At 54.1% G+C, this 18,768-nt stretch overlaps 7 protein-coding genes across 7 annotated transcripts; 4 read left to right on the top strand and 3 right to left on the bottom strand.

The window, feature by feature from the left end:
* Positions 1–181: 181 nt before the first annotated feature.
* On the top strand, positions 182–1,352 carry BU25DRAFT_384987 (vacuolar ATP synthase-like protein 16 kDa proteolipid subunit; the record flags this gene model as incomplete). The annotated part of the gene is made up of 6 exons (XM_033704350.1): positions 182–235; positions 285–315; positions 425–507; positions 557–754; positions 805–890; positions 947–1,352. The coding sequence occupies 6 exons, from the start codon at positions 182–184 to the stop codon at positions 987–989; spliced, it is 495 nt and encodes a 164-aa protein (XP_033565767.1). The 3' UTR covers positions 990–1,352.
* Positions 1,353–2,014: 662 nt separating this feature from the next.
* On the top strand, positions 2,015–3,530 carry BU25DRAFT_428481 (serine/threonine-protein kinase YPK2/YKR2; the record flags this gene model as incomplete). Its single annotated transcript, XM_033708510.1, has 7 exons — positions 2,015–2,291; positions 2,342–2,437; positions 2,488–2,612; positions 2,661–2,886; positions 2,939–3,001; positions 3,048–3,153; positions 3,209–3,530. The coding sequence occupies 7 exons, from the start codon at positions 2,015–2,017 to the stop codon at positions 3,528–3,530; spliced, it is 1,215 nt and encodes a 404-aa protein (XP_033565766.1).
* A 305-nt stretch (positions 3,531–3,835) lies between these two features.
* BU25DRAFT_418356 (uncharacterized protein) lies at positions 3,836–4,441 on the top strand (the record flags this gene model as incomplete). The annotated part of the gene is made up of 2 exons (XM_033707870.1): positions 3,836–3,929; positions 3,978–4,441. 2 exons carry the CDS (start codon positions 3,836–3,838, stop codon positions 4,439–4,441), a joined length of 558 nt encoding a protein of 185 aa, XP_033565765.1.
* Positions 4,442–7,041: 2,600 nt separating this feature from the next.
* BU25DRAFT_319267 (CheY-like protein) lies at positions 7,042–8,506 on the top strand (the record flags this gene model as incomplete). Its single annotated transcript, XM_033702232.1, has 2 exons — positions 7,042–8,325; positions 8,378–8,506. Coding segments are annotated over 2 exons (1,413 nt in total), but the record flags the coding sequence as incomplete, so codon positions are not given.
* Positions 8,507–11,240: 2,734 nt separating this feature from the next.
* Positions 11,241–12,490, bottom strand: BU25DRAFT_455012 (glycoside hydrolase family 5 protein; the record flags this gene model as incomplete). Its single annotated transcript, XM_033709917.1, has 2 exons — positions 11,241–12,281; positions 12,332–12,490. 2 exons carry the CDS (start codon positions 12,488–12,490, stop codon positions 11,241–11,243), a joined length of 1,200 nt encoding a protein of 399 aa, XP_033565763.1.
* A 2,268-nt stretch (positions 12,491–14,758) lies between these two features.
* On the bottom strand, positions 14,759–15,550 carry BU25DRAFT_384979 (carbohydrate esterase family 12 protein; the record flags this gene model as incomplete). Its single annotated transcript, XM_033704349.1, has 2 exons — positions 14,759–15,208; positions 15,257–15,550. The coding sequence occupies 2 exons, from the start codon at positions 15,548–15,550 to the stop codon at positions 14,759–14,761; spliced, it is 744 nt and encodes a 247-aa protein (XP_033565762.1).
* A 272-nt stretch (positions 15,551–15,822) lies between these two features.
* On the bottom strand, positions 15,823–18,529 carry BU25DRAFT_359979 (uncharacterized protein). The gene is made up of 7 exons (XM_033703659.1): positions 18,377–18,529; positions 18,229–18,300; positions 17,489–18,181; positions 17,410–17,439; positions 17,195–17,365; positions 16,866–17,146; positions 15,823–16,818 (listed from the first exon to the last, which is right to left on the bottom strand). The coding sequence occupies exons 1-7, from the start codon at positions 18,499–18,501 to the stop codon at positions 16,055–16,057; spliced, it is 2,136 nt and encodes a 711-aa protein (XP_033565761.1). The 5' UTR covers positions 18,502–18,529; the 3' UTR covers positions 15,823–16,054.
* Positions 18,530–18,768: the final 239 nt, after the last annotated feature.

The following is an 18,768-nucleotide window of genomic DNA, read 5'->3' as shown; positions in this document are numbered from 1 at the left end:
GTTCCGCTGGAGTGCAGGTGGTCACTGGTTCTTGGCTCGAATCGCTCCCGCGCTGGGTGCACGGCCATCGAACATCCAAGAGAGTCGTCCGCACCTCATCGCTCACCAACGCCGCCCCTCAACACCCGCCTCGCGCCACGCTCCTCTGCATCACCTCGTAGCTGAGACACGCACACACAAGATGTCGGGCCAGATAGAAAACCTCGCGCCCAGCTTCGCGCCGTTCTTCGGCATGGTGAGTGCCTCCAGCGGCGTCGATGACTTCATAAGCTAACAGTCTGCAGAGCGGCATCTTCTTCGCAGTGAGTCCCTACCGTCCGCTACAGGTTGAGAACTAAAGAACCAACCTCGAACAGATGGCCTTTGGATGTACGAGAGACCCTGCACACGGCAGAGAAGACGCGTTGGAGCTAATGGGAAACAGGCATGGGAGCTGCCTATGGCACAGCCAAAGCTGGTGTCGGTATTGCCGGCATTGGAACATACAGGCCCGACCTGATCATGAAGGTGCGAGCTTTGAACTCGAACGCAGGAGCTTAGGTTGACCGCATACCAGTCCCTCATCCCCATTGTCATGTCTGGTATCTTGGCCGTCTACGCCCTCGTCATCTCCGTCCTCATCGCCAGCGACATCAAGCCCCCGCCTGAGAAGCAGTACTCGCTGTTCGCTGGATTCATGCACATGGGTGCTGGTCTCTCTGTAGGCCTGTCTGGTCTGGCTGCAGGCTATGCGATTGGCATTGTTGGAGACGCTGTACGTGCAAAAGTGTGAAATGCAGAGGGCAACGGCTAAAATTGATCTAGGGCGTACGCTCGTTCATGCGCCAGTCGAGGATCTTCGTCGGCATGGTCCTCATTCTCATTTTCGCTGAAGTCCTGGGTCTTTACGGGTATGTTTGGCTGCAACGACAAGGCTGGGCCCAGTTGCTGACACTAACGTCTGCAGACTCATTGTTGCCCTGATCATGAACACCCGCGCCAGTGGCTGAACCAACAACATATCTCGTCGTCTTCATGTACGAATATTTGGTGTAGAAACACAACACTTGCATGCAACATATCTGGCGTTAGGAGCGGGAAGTTTACTGTCAAGTTGGGGCGTGTGTTTCGTTGGTACTAGACCTCAAACAGGAGGCTGAGGCTGGGGGAGGTCGAGGGAACGCTGTATCTCAAGAGGGCATATGAATCGCGGCAGTTCACCAGCTGTGTCGCACTGCAAATAAAAACATATCACGCACCGGTACCGAGCTGAATCTAGAATGTCGGCAGAACGCGGTCAACAATCAAACAATGGGGCCTTTGCACATCGAGTACCTTTGGTGCAGTTGGTGACGCTGCCTCGGCCACGCAGCACCTGATTGGCAGCAATAGTTGGTTTCCAGCAAGCCGGATCGATGCATTTGCTGGCTCGACGCCTGTCAGCCCTGCCAACACCCTTGATTAAGCGCCATTCGGACTTCGGCTTCTCGACGCAGCCTTGTCATCCCGACTGCCAAACGCAGAGCCAGCTGATGCTCGAGGGGATGCTGGCGACGATCACTCAGTGAGCTGTTCCACCACACAGACTGAAACGACGCTCCATATAAGTATTGACTGCACAGGCACGTGTGTGCAATGCATTCGCGCACTGCAGCGTGCACCCTAATAGTCACGGCGACAGACGCTGGTCGGCACTGCCGTGGATGGGGCACGTTCTGGCGCGTCGGCTTTGTTGCAGGAGCAACGGCGGGTTCCCCACGCCTGCGTCATCTTAGAAGAATGCGCCTCAGGTAACCCCCGCCATGCTGAGGCGTTATATCCAGACAATCCCTGGTCGTGGGTGAAAGCTGCTTCCTCTCAGGCCCTGCTGCCGCCCGCGCCCGTACACAAACTACTTTCCCGTCTAATCACGCCCACTGCAAGGCCTGCGAGGCCTGCGATGCTCTGAGTAGGACCGGAAGCAGCCCTCGGACCTCGCGACTCCCGCTCCTCCCCTACCAAGCGACCGAAGTGACCGGCGCCCGAAGCAGCAACCATGGCGACCACCGTCAACAGGCTGCTCCACCCGATTGAGCACCACCGGGAAAAGAAAGAGAGTGCGCGCCAGCCCTCCGTTCCACTGCACGACCGCAACGACTCGGCCATGGAGAAGCCGCGCGAAGAGGAGAAGCGCACGCTCGTGCAGTGGGAGGCCCAACGACACACGCTGAGCCCCGACGAGATCGACCAGGACCCGGAGCAGAAAGCAGTCGGCCACTCGAGTAAAGTGCTGCGCCAGGAGGACTTTGAGCTGATCAAGACACTCGGCACCGGTGCGCATTGTAGCGAAGCATGGAGGGTGACACCCGCTGACAACAGTCAGGCACATTTGCGCGCGTATGGCTGGTGCGATTGAAAGACGCACAGAAAGGCGACCAGGACAAGGTCTTTGCCCTGAAGATCCTGCGCAAGGTTGACGGTGTGTATAGGTGAAGTGTATGGTGGATGCAACTGCTGACCTGACTTCAGTGATTCGTCTCAAGCAAGTCGAGCACGTACGAAACGAGCGCAATGTCCTCGCCAAAGTCGCAGGACATCCGTTCATAACCACAATGGTAGCCAGCTTCCAGTCGATGGATTCATTATACATGGTCGTATGTCTCGCCTCGAACCAGCCAGTGACCAGTCAATAACATCTACAGCTCGACTACTGCCCTGGCGGCGAGGTCTTTAGCTACCTCCGACGAGCACGACGCTTCAACGAACCCACTTCACAATTCTACGCCGCCGAGATCGTGCTGATATTAGAGTTCCTGCACGAGCGCGAAGGCGTTGCGTACCGCGATCTGAAACCTGAGAACATACTCATTGACGCCGAAGGGCACCTTAAGCTGGTGGATTTCGGTTTCGCAAAGAAGATAGAGAATAGTGCGTTTGACACCACTCGACTTGATAGGAGCTTGATACTGACGTGAGCAAGGGGAAACATACACATTATGCGGCACACCCGAGTACCTTGCGCCAGAAGTCATCAGAAATACAGGTATGCTCTACAGGAATGCATGGATGGGCAACATTGACAATTCTAGGCCACGGCACAGCAGTAGACTGGTGGGCGTTTGGCATCCTCGTCTATGAATTCCTCGTCGGCCAACCGCCCTTCTGGGACCAAAACCCTATGAAAATCTACGAACAGTATGCCCACTTACAGCCATTAGCTCACAAAGTCTTCAAACTGACTCTCTTCCAGAATCGTAGAAGGCAAAGTCCGCTTCCCCTCGGCCATGTCCGCGCCCGCCCGCGATCTCATCTCCGGGCTCTGCACCGTCGACGTCAGCAAACGGCTCGGCAACATCGCCGGCGGCGCCTCCCGCGTGCGGCAACACGAGTGGTTCAAGGACATCGACTGGGAAAAGATGTACAAGCGCGAAGTTCAGGGGCCCATTGTGCCGCACCTGAGAGGGCCAGCGGATACGAGAAATTTCGACGAGTATGAAGATGAGAGCGGGAATCGCGATCCATATACGAAGGAGTTGAGCGATAAGTGGGACGAGTATTTCAGGGATTTCTAAACGACTGCAGGGAAAGGGATGGGGAGGAAAGTCGTCGATGAGAAAGACGCAAAAGAAAGAGAAGGAAACGGATTGTTGAATATGCAGGTCCGAGCGTCTTCGAGCCGACTCCACGATCACGAGATGTTCATGGTTGATGTTGATGTGTTACGCTCGAACGAAGGTTCAACGGCGTTTTTGTGGGGATACTTGGGGTTTTGAATATATGCATATATCTTAGCGTGGCGTGTCGTCACTTGTATCATAGCTGACGAATGGACGAATGCTATTCTTAGATCTCAACTGCGTATCAAGACGTTCAGCTTATGGTTGCGCGCCGTTTCACTTCTTGCTCAGTGGAGAAGGTTGTGTTGTGTGGTTGTAGACAAGCGGCGTCGGTCTCGATGGTGACGATGCTTTGTGTGTCTGCTTGTATTGGAGCTCGAGACCTACTGAACAGCGCTACAGTACTCCTCGGCGCCTTGTCGAAGCTACTCCGATCGATCTCTCCGCTGGGAGGATCCGCTGCGTCTCTCAAAACACTGTCTCTCTCCAGCAACGGCGGAAAACTAGTCAACACATCCCCACTCCTCCTCTCCAACGGCTCGAACTGCCGGAACGCATTCAAACAGCGTTTACACGCCGGCGCTGGTGCTGCTCTTGCCGTACCTTCTAAGATCTTTGCTGCTTTCCCGGTCAAGACTGGGAGGAAGTGGGTTTCTGGGAAGCTGCAGACTGGGCAGGTGAGCAAGGTGAGCTGCATGGCGGGTGGGAGTGCTGGTGGGGTGGTGCATAGGGAGAGGTGGATGGAGGGTGCAGCTTTCGATGTTGGTGAGGAGAGTGGTGCGCGTGGTGAAAGGGGCATAGATGGTGTGGGCACGGTGTGCGTGTGTGGGTTGGTGCTGTTCGTGAGGCAAACAAGGTTTTGGTGAGATGTGGATGTTGAGGGTACTATTAGGAAGCGCCTTTGGGCAAGGTGATATGATGTGAATATTGACTTGATGGAAGAGATAAAAGATGCGCTGATGTATTGGGACGTTGGATCAAAAAAACGATAGTGATACCTAGAGGAGTGACTTGTTCACACAAAGTTCCCAAAGTTGTGAAGGCAACGCATTGAGAGGAAGGTGGGTGGGCGACGTCAGTAATAAAAGTGACCAGATAAGCACGCCCAGAGCATGCTGTACGTAGGCGCTGTCTTGCAAGTTGACCATGCATGCAGTAAGTCGAGCTTCTGAGTGTCAAGGAGGTCGTTGCAAACGCTCTACAGTGACGTGTGTACAGCTCAGTGCGGACTGCGTCTGTTCGTGGTGGTAAAAGGATGTCTGGCCGGGAAAGTGTACTGCGAAACATGTCCAAGGGCATGGAATTTAGTAGATTCTTGGCCGTTATCTATCTATCGCCGACTGTCTCTTCTCGGGTTGAAAGATGCCGGACGCGAAAGCGAGCAGTTGTCTCTGATATCGTGCATCGGAAACTGCCGTTTGAGACATTGTATCAGACTCCAGCTGCATCCTTGAAAGAAAAATCTGGGGAAGCCAGGTTGTGGAGTTCAGATATAGCTATTGGCTGACTGGCCTGGATCTGAGCAATTGGTGGAGAGCTCTGTCAAGTTCGGTGAATGTGTAGACACCGCATATGGAGATTGATAGGCCTGGTCTACCAAGAGCATGGTTGACTACAAAGCTACTTGCCAGCTCAGATAAGTCTTCAGCGGTATGGCTCGGCCCATACCTCGAATGCAGTTTTAGGGCTGCGGAAGTGATGGTGATCCAAGAAACCCATAGACAAAGCCATTGCTGATAACGTGCTTGCAGTCGACGATAACGTGAAAGATACGGAAGACGTCTCGTGCAGCACGAGCTTGACTGTTGTCCAAAGAAGCTCAAGATGTCAGACTCAGCCAAATTCGGCAACCTGCATACAGCTCGCTTGGTGGTCGCCCAGCTGCACGGCGTAGGCTATCCCGGTTTGGATCGATATCAGATCAGGCTTTCGTAGTGAACGTGCAGGACCCAGTGGCAACTTCAAGGCTCAAGCTCCACTCTGGCGTTGGGTGCGGAAAGAAAGGGGGACTAACAACAGCCAAACAGTTCAGTTGGAGCAGCGTGCACAGGCGGTAAGATTGACACGAGCCCAGAGAACGTGGAAGAAGCATGAGCTGTTCGGTGGTGTTGTGGCAGGGTTAGCCTAGGATTTGGAGCAGTCCTCGTGCGAACCAGACAGTGACACCTCCCCCCCACGGCGCGGTGGAACCAGTTTGCTGCAAGCTGTCTTGGGCTGCACTGTGGCAGAGCTTACGCGTGCGTCTGCAGTGGCAGTGGCAAGACGTGGTAGTCAAGGCCGTGGAGCGCTGCAACTGGGCTGCAGGTGGTGAATCGAAGGCGAGTGAACAGGGTGGGCAGACTCATTAGAGCGACCCAATGGCTGCAGCGCCCAAGCTTGGAAGACATGGACATGGGCAAGGCCATGGACGGGTGCGCGTAGAGACAAGAACAACAACGCGCTCCTTTTCTGTGCTGCCATCGACCTGACCTGAATACACTCCTTTATCACCAGCTCCTCCGCTAATTCCTATATGTACCGTGTTGCGCTGCACCCACGCTGATCCCATCGCGATCACTGCTCGATCGTGCGATTGAACGAATTAATACGGCAGCAACGACAGTTCCACGCTCGAGCTCCGCGGCTGGTGTTGGCCTAATAACAGGCACCTCTTTAATTTACAACGGCTTTTGAGAACCACTTCCCTCGACTGCATGCTCACGGCCACCGGCTGCTCGCCGGTATGAGCAGTATCAAGTCGTCGCGGCGATTCCTGCCACGATTTCTACGCCGTAGCAGCGCGACCAGCACCACTACCCGCTCCAACGTGAGCAGCGCCGGCAGCGATGCAGGACTGCCCCGGGCGCCGAGCACGTTGCGGAAGAGCAATTCACTGAGCAAGCTCGCGGAGCACACGGCGACAGAGGTGCGCGGCAACGACGAGCAGTATCCAGGGCGTGAGGGAGTAGAGCCCCGACTGGTCAAGTCGGAGGTGCTGCAGAAGCCCGACATGCGCGCCGAGCACTCCAACTCGCAGCACTCGCAGAACACGGCGACCACCAGCTCCAGCAGCAGATCGCCCACGTACACCCGGGCCTCCACCAGCACATCAGCCGACGCGCTCGAGAAAGAGCCGCAGCTGCCCACGGCCTGCCCGCAGGTGACGCTCGAGGAGCCCACGCCCCTCCACCCGCCTTTTGCAGTTGCGCAGCCCGCCGAGGGCCCGGCGCCGTCTCGTGCGAGCTCGTCTGCAGCTGAGGCTAGCAGCTCCGCCGTTCCAGCAGGCCTCACGTCCGCGACCTCAGCGAACGCACCGCACCCGCCCTCACACCCGCCCCGTCCTGTGCGCCGCCAGTCCCTCGTCGCCAACACCGATGCCCGCGTAATCAAGACGCTGCTGGCCCCTGACGCTCCCTCACACCCCGTGCAGGCCGGCCCGCCGACTGCGTCCGACTACTTTGGCACTGCAGCCCAGCCCACCATCACCGCCGCCATGCTGCACCGCAAGATCTGGGTCAAGCGGCCCAATGCCTCGGCCACGCTCGTGCAGATTGGCGAGGACGACCTGGTCGACGACGTGCGCGACATGATCCTGCGCAAGTACGCCAACTCGCTCGGCCGCAGCTTTGACTCGCCAGACGTCACGCTGCGCATCGCCCCGCGCGATGCCGGCCAGGGCCAGGAGCGCACCCTGGGGCCTGAGGAGGACATGTGCAGGACGCTCGACGCCTACTACCCCGGCGGCCAGAACGTCAACGAGGCCCTCATCATCGACGTCCCCGTACGTCGCACCCCAAAGCCTTCACCGCGAGTGCCCCTCTACTACGCCCATCACGACGATGCTCAACATACCCAGACCGAGTACTTCCCGCCCATGCCCGCCGCCCAGCCTTCGCCTGCGGCGATTGCACACGGTGCACCTCACCCTGTCCACTCGATAGCCATCCTCACCAACGGCGGACAGCTGCCGGCCCTGCCCTCCCCCAGCGGCGCTACAACACGGCGCGTTCATCACGGCAGCCGGCCCAAGTACCCGCGGCATAACACTGCCTCGCCCACTACATTGGCCGGTGGCATTCCCTCCTCTGCTACCAGCGTCCGTCCCCCCAACCGGCCCCGCCACGACTCCTCTGCTTCGACCGACAAGCACTCACAGCCCTCGAATCAACCTATACCGACTCCTCCTGCCCCCACCGACCCTCCTGTACGCATACAACACGACACCCCTCCCACTCTCCGCCCTGCGTCACCCCGCCCAGATAAGAAGAGGAGGAGGAAGCCAGCACCAGCAGAGCTACCGAGTCTGCCTGCAGGGCTGCTAGATGGCTCAGTGCCTCCAATCAATGTGCTGATTGTCGAAGACAACATCATCAACTTGCGTGTCTTGGGTGCTTTCATGCAAAGATTGAAGGTTCGATGGCAGCGGGCCATGAACGGAAAGGAAGCTGTGACAAAGTGGAAGGCCGGTGGTTTCCATTTGGTACTCATGGATATCCAGCTGCCCGTCATGAACGGTCTGGAGGCGACCAAGGAGATCAGAAGACTAGAGCGTGTCAACAGCATCGGTGTGTTCAGCAGCGGCAGCAGCGAGGCGCCCAACACAAGGCTAGGACAACAGAACGGCTCAGATGCTGAGCTGGTAGATGACGACAAGCTGGGCGATAGGAGCCTCTTCAAGAGCCCCGTCATTATCGTGGCGCTTACAGCTAGTTCGTTGCAGAGCGACAGGCACGAGGCTTTGGCAGCTGGCTGTAACGATTTCCTGACAAAGGTAAGAACAGTCCATTTCAGCCATCTCAGATTCACACTAATGTATCGTTTAGCCCGTCAACTTCGTCTGGCTCGAGCGCAAAGTTAAGGAGTGGGGCTGCATGCAAGCCTTGATTGACTTTGACGGATGGCGAAAGTGGAAGGACTTTGCAAAGGACTCCGACAGCGCCAAAGATAAGGATACAATCAACATGTCCACAAGCATGGCCAGCATTGCTCCAGCGAAGAAGTCTGCCATCGTCAAACCTACTGCACCAACACTGGCAGCCAACGCACCGGAAACAAACGGGTCTTCGTCAGGATCCTCGTCACAGGAGAAGGAAGACAAGAAAGCCAAAAGGAAGAGCCTGGTCCAGGCTCCACCAGCAGTGCTAGAAGATGAGAGCGAAACACCGACACCTGATGCCGACAGCACATGATCGAAAGCATCGATTACTACACACCCACCACGCCTACGCCCTGCATTCCTTATATCCGGGAGTGTCGTACACCACCAAAAGTTCCACGGTTTTAGATTGTACAAACCTTTCTGCCTTGTTCGCCTTGCATCTACGGTTGGCCTCTGCATGTCCTGCATGTCGGTTTCCTTTGTCAGCAGTTTCTGTCTTTAGCGTTTCATTCTTCTGGAGACGACTTGGCGTAGAGATGCTGCGCACTGTGTGCGCGCTTGGAGAATTTTGGCCGATTCAGAGTATTCGATACTCAAATAAGAGTTGGGGGTTTATGCTGGGCAGAACAACAATTTGCACCGCATTGCATCTTGGAGGCAGCGGTAGGAGAGATAGCATCCAAGGAGATGGTACATAAAGAGGTGCGAGTAATTGTAATCGAAGCACGAGACTTCCAACAACCACGGCCCACCATTCCATTTGATGTTCTGGAATTGAACGCGTCAGGCATCTGCTATCTCATGACTTGGCGGCTTCTCCACAGATCTCCATACACCGCTGTGAAGTACTCCAGCATCCCACATTCGTACCCGTCTCCGATCGGTCCCATGTCGGTCCTTTGCCATCGACTCCACACGGCTCGTCGCATTACGCGGCTAAGGTACGAAGACAACTAGCGTATCGTCCATCTTCAACGTTGAGCATCAATTGCATTCCCACTCACCAAATCCTAAGGGCATATTCACGTGACGCAGTAGGCAGACAAGATACACCAAACACCAAACATGGCATCAGGCGCAGGAGTGTTATGGGTCTCATCCAAGATCGTAGAGCCATCCAAACTCAGTGTCGAGCAATGGGACGACTGGTACGAGAACGTACGTCTCCAACCCCAAACCTCCCCAACACTCTGTTCCGACACCCACCAGGAGCACGCCCTCGAAGTCCTCACCCTCCCCGGTGTCCCCTCAGGGATCCGCTACACCACACTCAACCCTAATACCTCCTCCACCGCACCTCATCACCTACGAATTCCCCGACCTTTCCTACACAGCAAGTCCCGACTTCCAGACCGCCGCAAACCAAGTTCTCAGTCAGGGTTTGATTGATCGGGTCTATGCCCACGCATCCTTCGATATACGCTTCTACTCCGAACTCCCCACGCCCTCCCCACCACACCCCTCCCCAAGCGACCCGGAATCAAACCTCTCGCTCGCGTCAATCACGCTCTCCCCCGTCGCAGGAAAGGAATCCGACTTCCTCCTCTGGTTCGCTAAACACCTCGCTGCAGGCCTCTCCAGCGTAAAGGGGTTTGTTAGGCTCAGGCGCTTCGAGTTTGTGAATGGTGTGGTGAGGGAGACGAATGTGGTTAGTGTGCCGGATCGGCCGAAGTACTTGGTGCTGGCTAAGTTTGAGGGTAGGGAGGGTGGTGTTGAGGGAATTGGGGAGGAGGTCGAGGGGTGGATTGCTGAAGGGAGGTGGAGTAGTGCGGAGGTGGTGTGGTTTGGGGTGAAGAAGGTGTGGGCGGAGGGGGAGGGGGAGGTGGAGAAGGGTGGAGAGGCGCCGTAGTGTGGTTCCGTGGATTGGGTGCGTGAGCAGGGAACGTTCGGCCAGCCGTTGATTGCCAACGAGAAGGAAGGCGTATCTCTGACAAGAGCAGAACTACTTCGCGCCCAATCCCTTCGTTCCACGCTCCTCCAATTTGATTGTATTGCACAATGTCGAGCACGGTTGATTTCTGGACAGAATGCCTGCTTTGTCCTTTTGTGCGGTGCGCGAATTGTCTTTCATGCACTGTGCGTCTCGGTCATTACTTTCACCCTGTTCGCCCTCCTGCTTTATTCAAGCAACCATTGTCACTGTCGTTTCATATCCGACAAATCGCATCACATCCCGCAGAGTGTCAGAGGGTATCAGGCAATCCTCACTGTCACCATCATCACGAGCTGGCTCGTAATCACCAATATGTGCCGATTCACACGCATCGTCTGGACCGAGTGCGACCACTTCATACTATCATGCACTCCAGAACACACTTGACTCCGGAAGGTTAAAAATACGCTCATGGTCGTGTATGTCGAAGGGCTGGAGGCACGTGAGAGTTTGATCTCGCTGGACGTGGTACAGGGTCCTTGGGGCATAAGAGATGTGCTCGAGTAGCATGAGGGCTTTGAGGATAATGAGGAGACGTTGCTCAACTCGCTGGAAAAGGAACGAGCGTGGATTCAATCACCCAAAGAGAATATTCGAACGTTTCCTGAAGAGGCGACGTTTATGGCAGGGCTATTGTCGGATACAGAGCGAGGTCAGTGCCGACGATGATGAAGATATGAAGGACAAGGCTGATAGGTGAGACGCCAACAGACAAGACTCGGTACTGACGAGTGAGGACAGGACCTGGTAGCGGGATGATAATGGTCGGATGGTGAAGAAGAGGAAACTCTTAGCCTGATCTGCGTGTTGCATATTGATATATTGTGTCAAGAAAAGTCTAAAGAGAAGCTCAGCAACCCATCAATGAGACATATTACTTGTTCAGCGCATTGACTTTCTTCGCGTGCTCATACACCAACTGCTTCGCCTCCGCATCATCTAAGAAAATGGTAAATCCATCGTCATGGTTTCGCCCATACGAGTAGTTGCTGTACCCGAACTGCCAGTACATATCGCTCATCTTCTCCTTCAGACTCGTCTGTTGCCACAGACCCAGAACCTCAGTTCTCGTCTGGTTGTCGCTCTTGCCGAGGTACTCTTGCCTCTTGTCATCTGTAAGCCACCCGTACTCTTCGTGAACAACCGGCTTCTTCGCCTTGCGCCCAGACGCGGCGTGGGCTTTGATCCACTGAACGGTCCACGGGACGGTTTTGCTCCACCAGTCGGGGTAGCTGTGGAAGACGCCGAAGTCGATGTTCCTCAAGCTGAGCTCCTTATCGAAATCACCTCCGTCAGCGCCGTTGTACGCCCAGTCGTCACTCTGGATGTTGAAGCCGCCCTCGCCGCCCCAGGTCACTAGGTGGTCCTTGTCCAGGCTCTTGACGTACGTGCTCAGCTCATCGATCCATGCAGTGATAGTGTCGGGCGTGCAGTTCTCTGATCGAGGGAGGTTGCGGACACCATCAGCTCCGCAGCGCGGCTCGTTGGCTAACTCCCAGGCCATGATTGCGTTGGAGTTCTTGTAGCGCTGGACAATCGCTTTGACGTACTTCTTGAACGCGGCCTTAATCTTGGGATCCCGGTAGAAATCATCGTGATACTTTCCGCCCAGGTTGGTGGTGTAGACGTCCATGCCGCCGTAGTCAGCCCAGTTGTTAGTTAGGGCTACAATGAGCTTCATGCCGGTCTTCTCGGCTGCGGTGACAACCTTATCGAAGGGTGCCAGGCTGATCTCGGCGGTACCATTGTTCCACCACTGGAGAACGTTGGTTGAGGGACCGGCGCCTTCACCGCCGTACTGGGGCAGGCCACCAGCGAGTGTGGTACGATTGCGTTCGTTGAAGCCCCAGGTACGAAATACATTTAAACCAGCCTTCTTGCCTGCTGCGAGGCCTTTCTCGACATCAGAAGCGAGCTGGTGAATGTCAGTAAGTTGTTGCTGGTGTCAAACTTGAAGCTGCTTACGTCGTTGAATGGAAAGTAATAGGCATTGGATCCAGCGAAGTAGAAGTCTTTGCCATCAAGCTTGAAGGTCGTACCCTTTGTGGTCACGAATCCCTTCTTGACAGCTGCGGCGGTCGCGCCGGAGGCGAGGAGAGCAGTAACGGCAATGTCGTAACGCATCTTGAAATTCCTGATTGGCGTCGAAGTCTGAGAGACTGAGCAGCTTCGATATCTTTCAAATGTATACGAACGACTTTACATTTGTACTCAGTGAAATTATAGGCCAAGGCCACGCTTGTCTGCTTTGAGCGCGGAGCACTATATAGCGAGATGGCTTCACTCCGAGGCTCAGTTTACCCCAGCATTTAGATTGCGAACATATGAGCTAGTCGTCGTAGTAGTGGTATGATTGGCGCTTTTTACCCATTTGGCAGTTTCCGGGCATGGGCTCACATACCTGCAAAACGACAAACGTCCAACAAACCTTGTGATCCAAACTCTTGAGCCAATCTTGGAAGGCCCAGGGACCGCGGACCTGCAGCCCTTGAGAAATAAGTTTGCCGGTTCCTGGAGGCGAAAGCATGTACCGGGGCTAGGCTGAGTGGAAGCAACGTCCCATGCTGCTTTGAGTCCGGAGAGGGATCACCTCAAGTTCGAAGTCTCGTTCCTGAGGGCGACTGGCTTGGCCATCACAACCCTTCCAATAGCCCACGGATTTGCTTTTCGCGACAACATTTGCAGTCTCCACCGTCCCTTCTGTTCACCAGGCGGGCCTGGATGAAGGGAAGGTGCAACTTCACCTTGCCAGAAGCTCAATAGTCGAAGTGATCTGTTGCCACGAGCCCAACATTACGGTTCAGACTACTGTCGCCACCTTTGGGTCGAGAACTCGGTGATGGACACATGCTATCCCTTTATTCTGATGAAGCGAAAGTCACCTGCTTTGGTACAGTCATGGTTGTGTCGGGGAGTTGCGCAGCTCAGCCTCAGGACGGCATGTGAGGAATGGTCTCAACCGACACATTATAGCGATAGAATGACGGAAGAGATAACTTGCGGGCCATGGGACGCGAATCATTGCGTTGAAACATCAAGTTGGAAGGAGAAGAAGCGACGTGCACCCAGATTGGCGAGGCAAGGATGGCCCCACCTTCAGCAGCTACAACCCTTTCCTTCAATACCAATGTCGCTCTTTTGCATTTGTGGAGTCCATGATTTTTAGAAGCTGAGGCACATCTGTATGCGATAGCACCACATCACGCACACCTATGCATCTTCGAGGACATCAACGCCTATGCTCTCCGCATGCGGCACCGCGATGTGGACCACAATGAACAGATGATTTGGGAGGGTTATGATCCCCTCAATCGAGAGCATCATGGCACTTATCACTATGATAGGGTGGGATCGCTATCAAGCCCCAACATGCAGTACTTTTGTGAAGCTGACACTAGCCCCTGCCCACACTCATCGACACCACTGCCAAAAACCACGTTTGCCCCGACCACACGACAAGGCCGAGAACGAAACCAGCCGTGCTTCTATCCTCGGACTGCCAGCAGATATTTGACTCTGCATTTACCGCTACATTCTAAGTCCCTTGATAATACCTCCCCCGTAAACGTCGTGTCCCGTTCGATGTCATCGTCATCGGCATGGTCATACTTAGCCTAAAGGACAAATCGCCGGGAACCTATTCTGCGCAGACGATACTCCTACCAAACGGACGAAACCTGTGGTTCTACCGCTGGCTCGTACTTGCTTGCCGTCAGACCTACGATGAGATAGAACATGAGCTCCTTCAACTACACTCTGCCGCGTTCGACGGGCTTCGTGCAATATACCAATAGCAGCATAATATGCAGCTCGAGATCTCACCATTAACCCGCCTAAACGATACCAACCACATAACGATCGACATCCCATGCACACGGATTGCGAAGGACGTGTTCAAGATGAAAGATGATAAACACTTCGTCCATATGCATCAGACGTTCTTCAGTGAACTCGAAGAGAGGCCAATGTACGACGTCGACACAGCTTTCAAGGATCCAATTACCTGCCTCTTCGACTACTTCCTTCCTTCGGCCTATATCTCACATGCATGGGACGAAAGATACATGAGTTCAAGACAGAGAGCAACCTCCACCATATCATGTTCGACACATTCGTCGAACATCTGGCAGGATGCGGCCAGACTTACAAGACCGAGCCCATCGTCGATGGGAGATTGGTGACACCAAGGGGCACCAGCCTATCGTGGGGCGTATACACCAAGCCAGATTCCCTATGCTAGCTACTACTGCTAGAGTACGAATACAGGTTCTGATTATGACAAGTGACCTGCAGGCCAAAGTGGAGCAGAGAGGGACAAGCAGAAGAGGTGGAGGCAGATCTCGAGCTACGAAACAAGTTGTCATTGGAGACCCATCTATTTACACGGAATGATCATGCAGCTGTACCTGCAGCAATCAATGCGCTTAACGTCTCGTTCTTCTTGGTTACGCTCTCGAACTCCTCAGGATACTTTCCAACCAACAGATCACTGACGATCCTTGCAAAGACAGCACCACCCCACTCATTGACGTGTGTACGGTCACCAGAAGCCAAGTTGTACTTGTCTGCTGCGGCCGATCCGATAGCGTTGACGTACTTGGTGGATGCTTCGTTCAGATTGATCCAGTGCAAAGAGTTCGCTTCAGCGACCTCGATGGTGGCAGCAGTCTCATTGATAAGGTTCTCAACGACTTTACCGCCACTGAATGTGCGGCGAGTCAAGGGAGTGACGAGGATGGGCGTAGCACCTGCTGAGCTGGCTTCAGAAGCGAAGTTTGCGAGATTCGTCTTGTAGTCAGCAAGCGTCACACCGCTGGTAGCCTTCTGGTCATTGTGACCAAACTGGAAGAGTCAGTTGAATGTGCTCTTTAATTGTGGTGTGAAACTTACCTGAATAGTCACGTAGACACGATAGTCATCCTTGTGGGTGCCAACCTCATCAATCACCTTGCCCCAGTCGCCGCCGGCGCGGAACGACTTGGTTGTTGCGCCACTGTGTCCGTAGTTCTTGCCTGAAGAACCCTCCGCAACAGTGGTGGCCAGGAAAGCGTCACCCCAGCCTCCGTTCGTCGCTGTTGTAGAGTCACCTGCCAGAAGCCAGTAGACAGGCTCATTGGTGTGAGACTGAAGCGCCGCTGGTAGTGCAAGAGCAGCAGGAAGAAAGCTCAGAAGTGTGAAGCGCATGTTGGCGGAGTAGATAGTTCGTTTGATGAACGGATTCGCGGTGCCTTGGGGTTTGGCCTGTAACCATGTCATTGATGCATTTATACACAACCTTTGAGGGTGATGATCCTTGCTGTGTCGTGAAATCACACGTGGTCAAGCGGCGGAAGGGATGCTGCAATCCTCTATGGTGCGGCTACATTCACCCGTATAAGCAAAGACGCAATAAGCATTCGACACACGTCATTGGCTTCCACCAATCGAATTACCATCTTCCTAAAACTTGGTAACGGCTCCGGCGGGCGCTAACGGGCTCACTTCCATGTTGGAAGTGTTTTCTGCGTTTCATCTCGGAATGTTCCTAGTTTGTGGGGTTGAAACATGCGGGGTGGGAGATGATCGACAATTTATTCGCGACATCTAAGCCCGAGATATGATTTTGTGTAATGACAACACTTTTCAAAGAAATTCGTGTGGTCACAACTCCACCGGACCGATGGCAAGCTGGATGGAGGAATGGAGAGATCAGAACTGCATGCCACCACCTCCAAAACCCATGCCGTGGTATGCATCATCGCCCCATATACCCATGTCGAAGAATTGCTCCATGTCGAAATCTGCAGACTTCATAAACGCGAAAGGATCATTCCCTCCATCTTCACTTGTTCCGATACCCATATCCATGTTGCTAAAGTCCATGTCTGCAAGATCAGCGAACTGGTTCTGCGCGTGTCCGTCCGGAGGTGTGGGCAATGCTCCAGAATTTGGACACAAGAGATTGTTTGCAGTACTATTGCTCGGGGTGGGACGAGTAGAGGCGTCCATTTGTGTCTCAGGGTTGATTTTCCGGACGTACCAAGTTCGCGTCAAGTCTGTTACGAACCGCATGGCCCACCAGAAGTCAGGATGAGGCTGTGTGACCTTGTTATACGTCGTTTGATTCTGGAACCGATAGCACAAAGCTTCAAGACAAATCTCTAGACGCACTAGATCTTGTGCTGCTTTGGCATCCCAGCCCACAGTAGCATGTGCCTTATTGGGAATGCATAGCTTCGCAACAGTCATCATGGCTGCTGGCAACCGCATCCACTCTGAGAAGGAAATGAGATGGTAGTCAGACGCTGAGAATGATAACAGGGTATCGAAGAAGCGCTTCGCTGCCTCTAAAGTCGAGAGCAATGCTTTCACATGCGTGCCATCAGTTGCCGATGGCTGCGCAGACTCAGGCAATGGGCGAGATGCAACTGAGTGGAGCATCATGTCGGTGTACGCATGCGAGAGGACCAGCACTAGCGCGGTGTTAGACAGAATCTCCTGACGTGGTTCATAAGCTTACCTCGCTGGCACTCTACACCCTCACTATCTCGTTTCCAAGCATCAAGTTGTGTTTCCAAAAACCGTATGTGTATGACCACGTGTGCGTCGGTAAGCCGAGCATTTGCCGCAGTACCAGTGAAAAGGGTGTTCTGGACTTGATCGTCTAGTTGTCGCAATGAAACAAGATGTCCAAGTACCTCGTCAGTAGTGAACTCTCCGTGATGCTTCAGTTCTTGTGCCCATTCAGTCATGTCGGAATTGTGCTTGAGTAAGTTAGGCTTTTGCAGAGCCGCGGAGACCCTACGGTAAAATCAGCACAAACAGTCACTATGCATCACCCGTACTTACATAGAGGCAAGATAATAGCAGCCAAGAAATGCTCGTTGGCGCTCACGCTTCTCCTTGGGGTCGATCTGTTGCGGCTTTTTCATATGAGCCAGGAACATGGGCTGAAAGTCACAATGAAGTCCAATGTCGAGGGCAAGCCCAATAACAAGATGGTGAAGGAAAAAGATTTGTCTGCAATGTTAGTCATGGCAAGTCAGTTCGACAGCGGCACTTACTGAGTTTTGTGAGAGAACACGAAGTGGTACCTGAGAGTGGTGTCAGCCCCATAAGGTTAGGCGCAGAAGATGAGCTCACCAGGATAGGTATACGAGCACACTCTGCACAAGGCTCAAATTCCTGCGTGGGCGTATGATTGTACGGTTCGCAAGCTCTTGCCTGTAGATGGCGTCCAGAGACATCTGGCGCTTATGCTCTCTCCACGATGCAGCCGTGATCATAGCAAGGAACAGCATAGGCGCATCACAATGGAGCTGCCGAGCTGAAATATCTGACGCCAATGGTACAAATGGGAAAGATTCTGACATTTTTCTGTACTCATGCAACAGAGCATCCGCCTCGCCAGAAGTTAAGAGGCCATCAATAAGGTCGTCTTTGATTGGCTCCTCACGTCGTTTTGAAGGTCTGAAAAGGCTCTCCGGATACTGGGAATACTCACCAGGGTCACCAAAGCTGTGTATACTGCGGATTTGCTCAATGTATTGACGGTCAGCCGCATCTTCACCCTCCTCGACCCGCTCTGCAGGTGTTTCTGGAGGCTCAGGATGCTGCTCAGGGCGCTGCTCGAATGACGACGGGAACGGAAGCCAGGTTCCAGGTGCTATTGGTATTCTTCCTCGGTTTGTTTGGGGTGCGAAATCTCCGCCTAACGCTGTTGGAAGTTCGGTACCTAGAGATACTGGTGTTGTGCCTGCCGTGGATTTTGTCGCAGGGGGGTTGACAAGACTCGCGACAAGCCCATCGATCTTTTGCTCAACTTGTGAGATACGTCTGTTGCTGTTTAACTGCAGTTCTTCGATTCAGAGGGCTATGCTCACGATGGTGCTCGCAGCTTCCTAGCCCTGCGAGGAGCCTCCGCCCATGCACATTCACGTCCAGCAGCGAAACATCTGCGCAATCGATCAGTCTAGCACAATGGAACCGCAATATACAAGCCGTCCTCCGCAGATGACATTCTAAACGTACCGTTGACATGTCCCTGCTTGGCTGCTTGGTAAGCAGCGGGTTTTCAAAGAGCGGCATCTTTGGCAAGCTTGTGATGTCCGCGAGATGGCCGCTCTCGTCGCAACGGGTTGCTCGTCGTCGCTCATCCGATAATGAAACTAGGAGGAAGTCGCGTTGTGGAAGTTGAGATGCGGAGCGGAAGACAGGCACCGGAGACGGAGGCAATTGATGCAGCCGTGCCGTGCTCACCACAGAACGCCTGAACCTCTAGCTTCGCGCTACCCCCAGCCTTCTCCATCAACACTACACTCTGCGATTCTGATCATTATCACGCTCTCATTCTATTCGCATTTGAATCGCGCGAGACTATATGCTTCAGATGTATACTTTGAACGTGACTACCTCGCTAGGTA

Source organism: Macroventuria anomochaeta, assembly GCF_010093625.1.
Source record: "Macroventuria anomochaeta strain CBS 525.71 unplaced genomic scaffold BU25scaffold_4, whole genome shotgun sequence".
Classification (NCBI taxonomy): Eukaryota; Fungi; Ascomycota; class Dothideomycetes; order Pleosporales; family Didymellaceae; genus Macroventuria; species Macroventuria anomochaeta.
The sequence above is the reverse complement of the archived record's forward strand: the minus strand, read 5'-3'. Positions and strand labels throughout refer to the sequence as shown.

Excerpts from the sequence above, each read along its gene's own strand:
- BU25DRAFT_359979 (XM_033703659.1), bottom strand. The coding sequence starts at position 18,501 with ATGAGCGACGACGAGCAACCCGTTGCGACGAGAGCGGCCATCTCGCGG. Across the intron at positions 17,366-17,409 it reads GTGTTCTCTCACAAAACTCA|ACAAATCTTTTTCCTTCACC; the intron begins GTAAGTGCCGCT and ends CTAACATTGCAG. Across the intron at positions 17,147-17,194 it reads TGCTATTATCTTGCCTCTAT|GGTCTCCGCGGCTCTGCAAA; the intron begins GTAAGTACGGGT and ends ATTTTACCGTAG.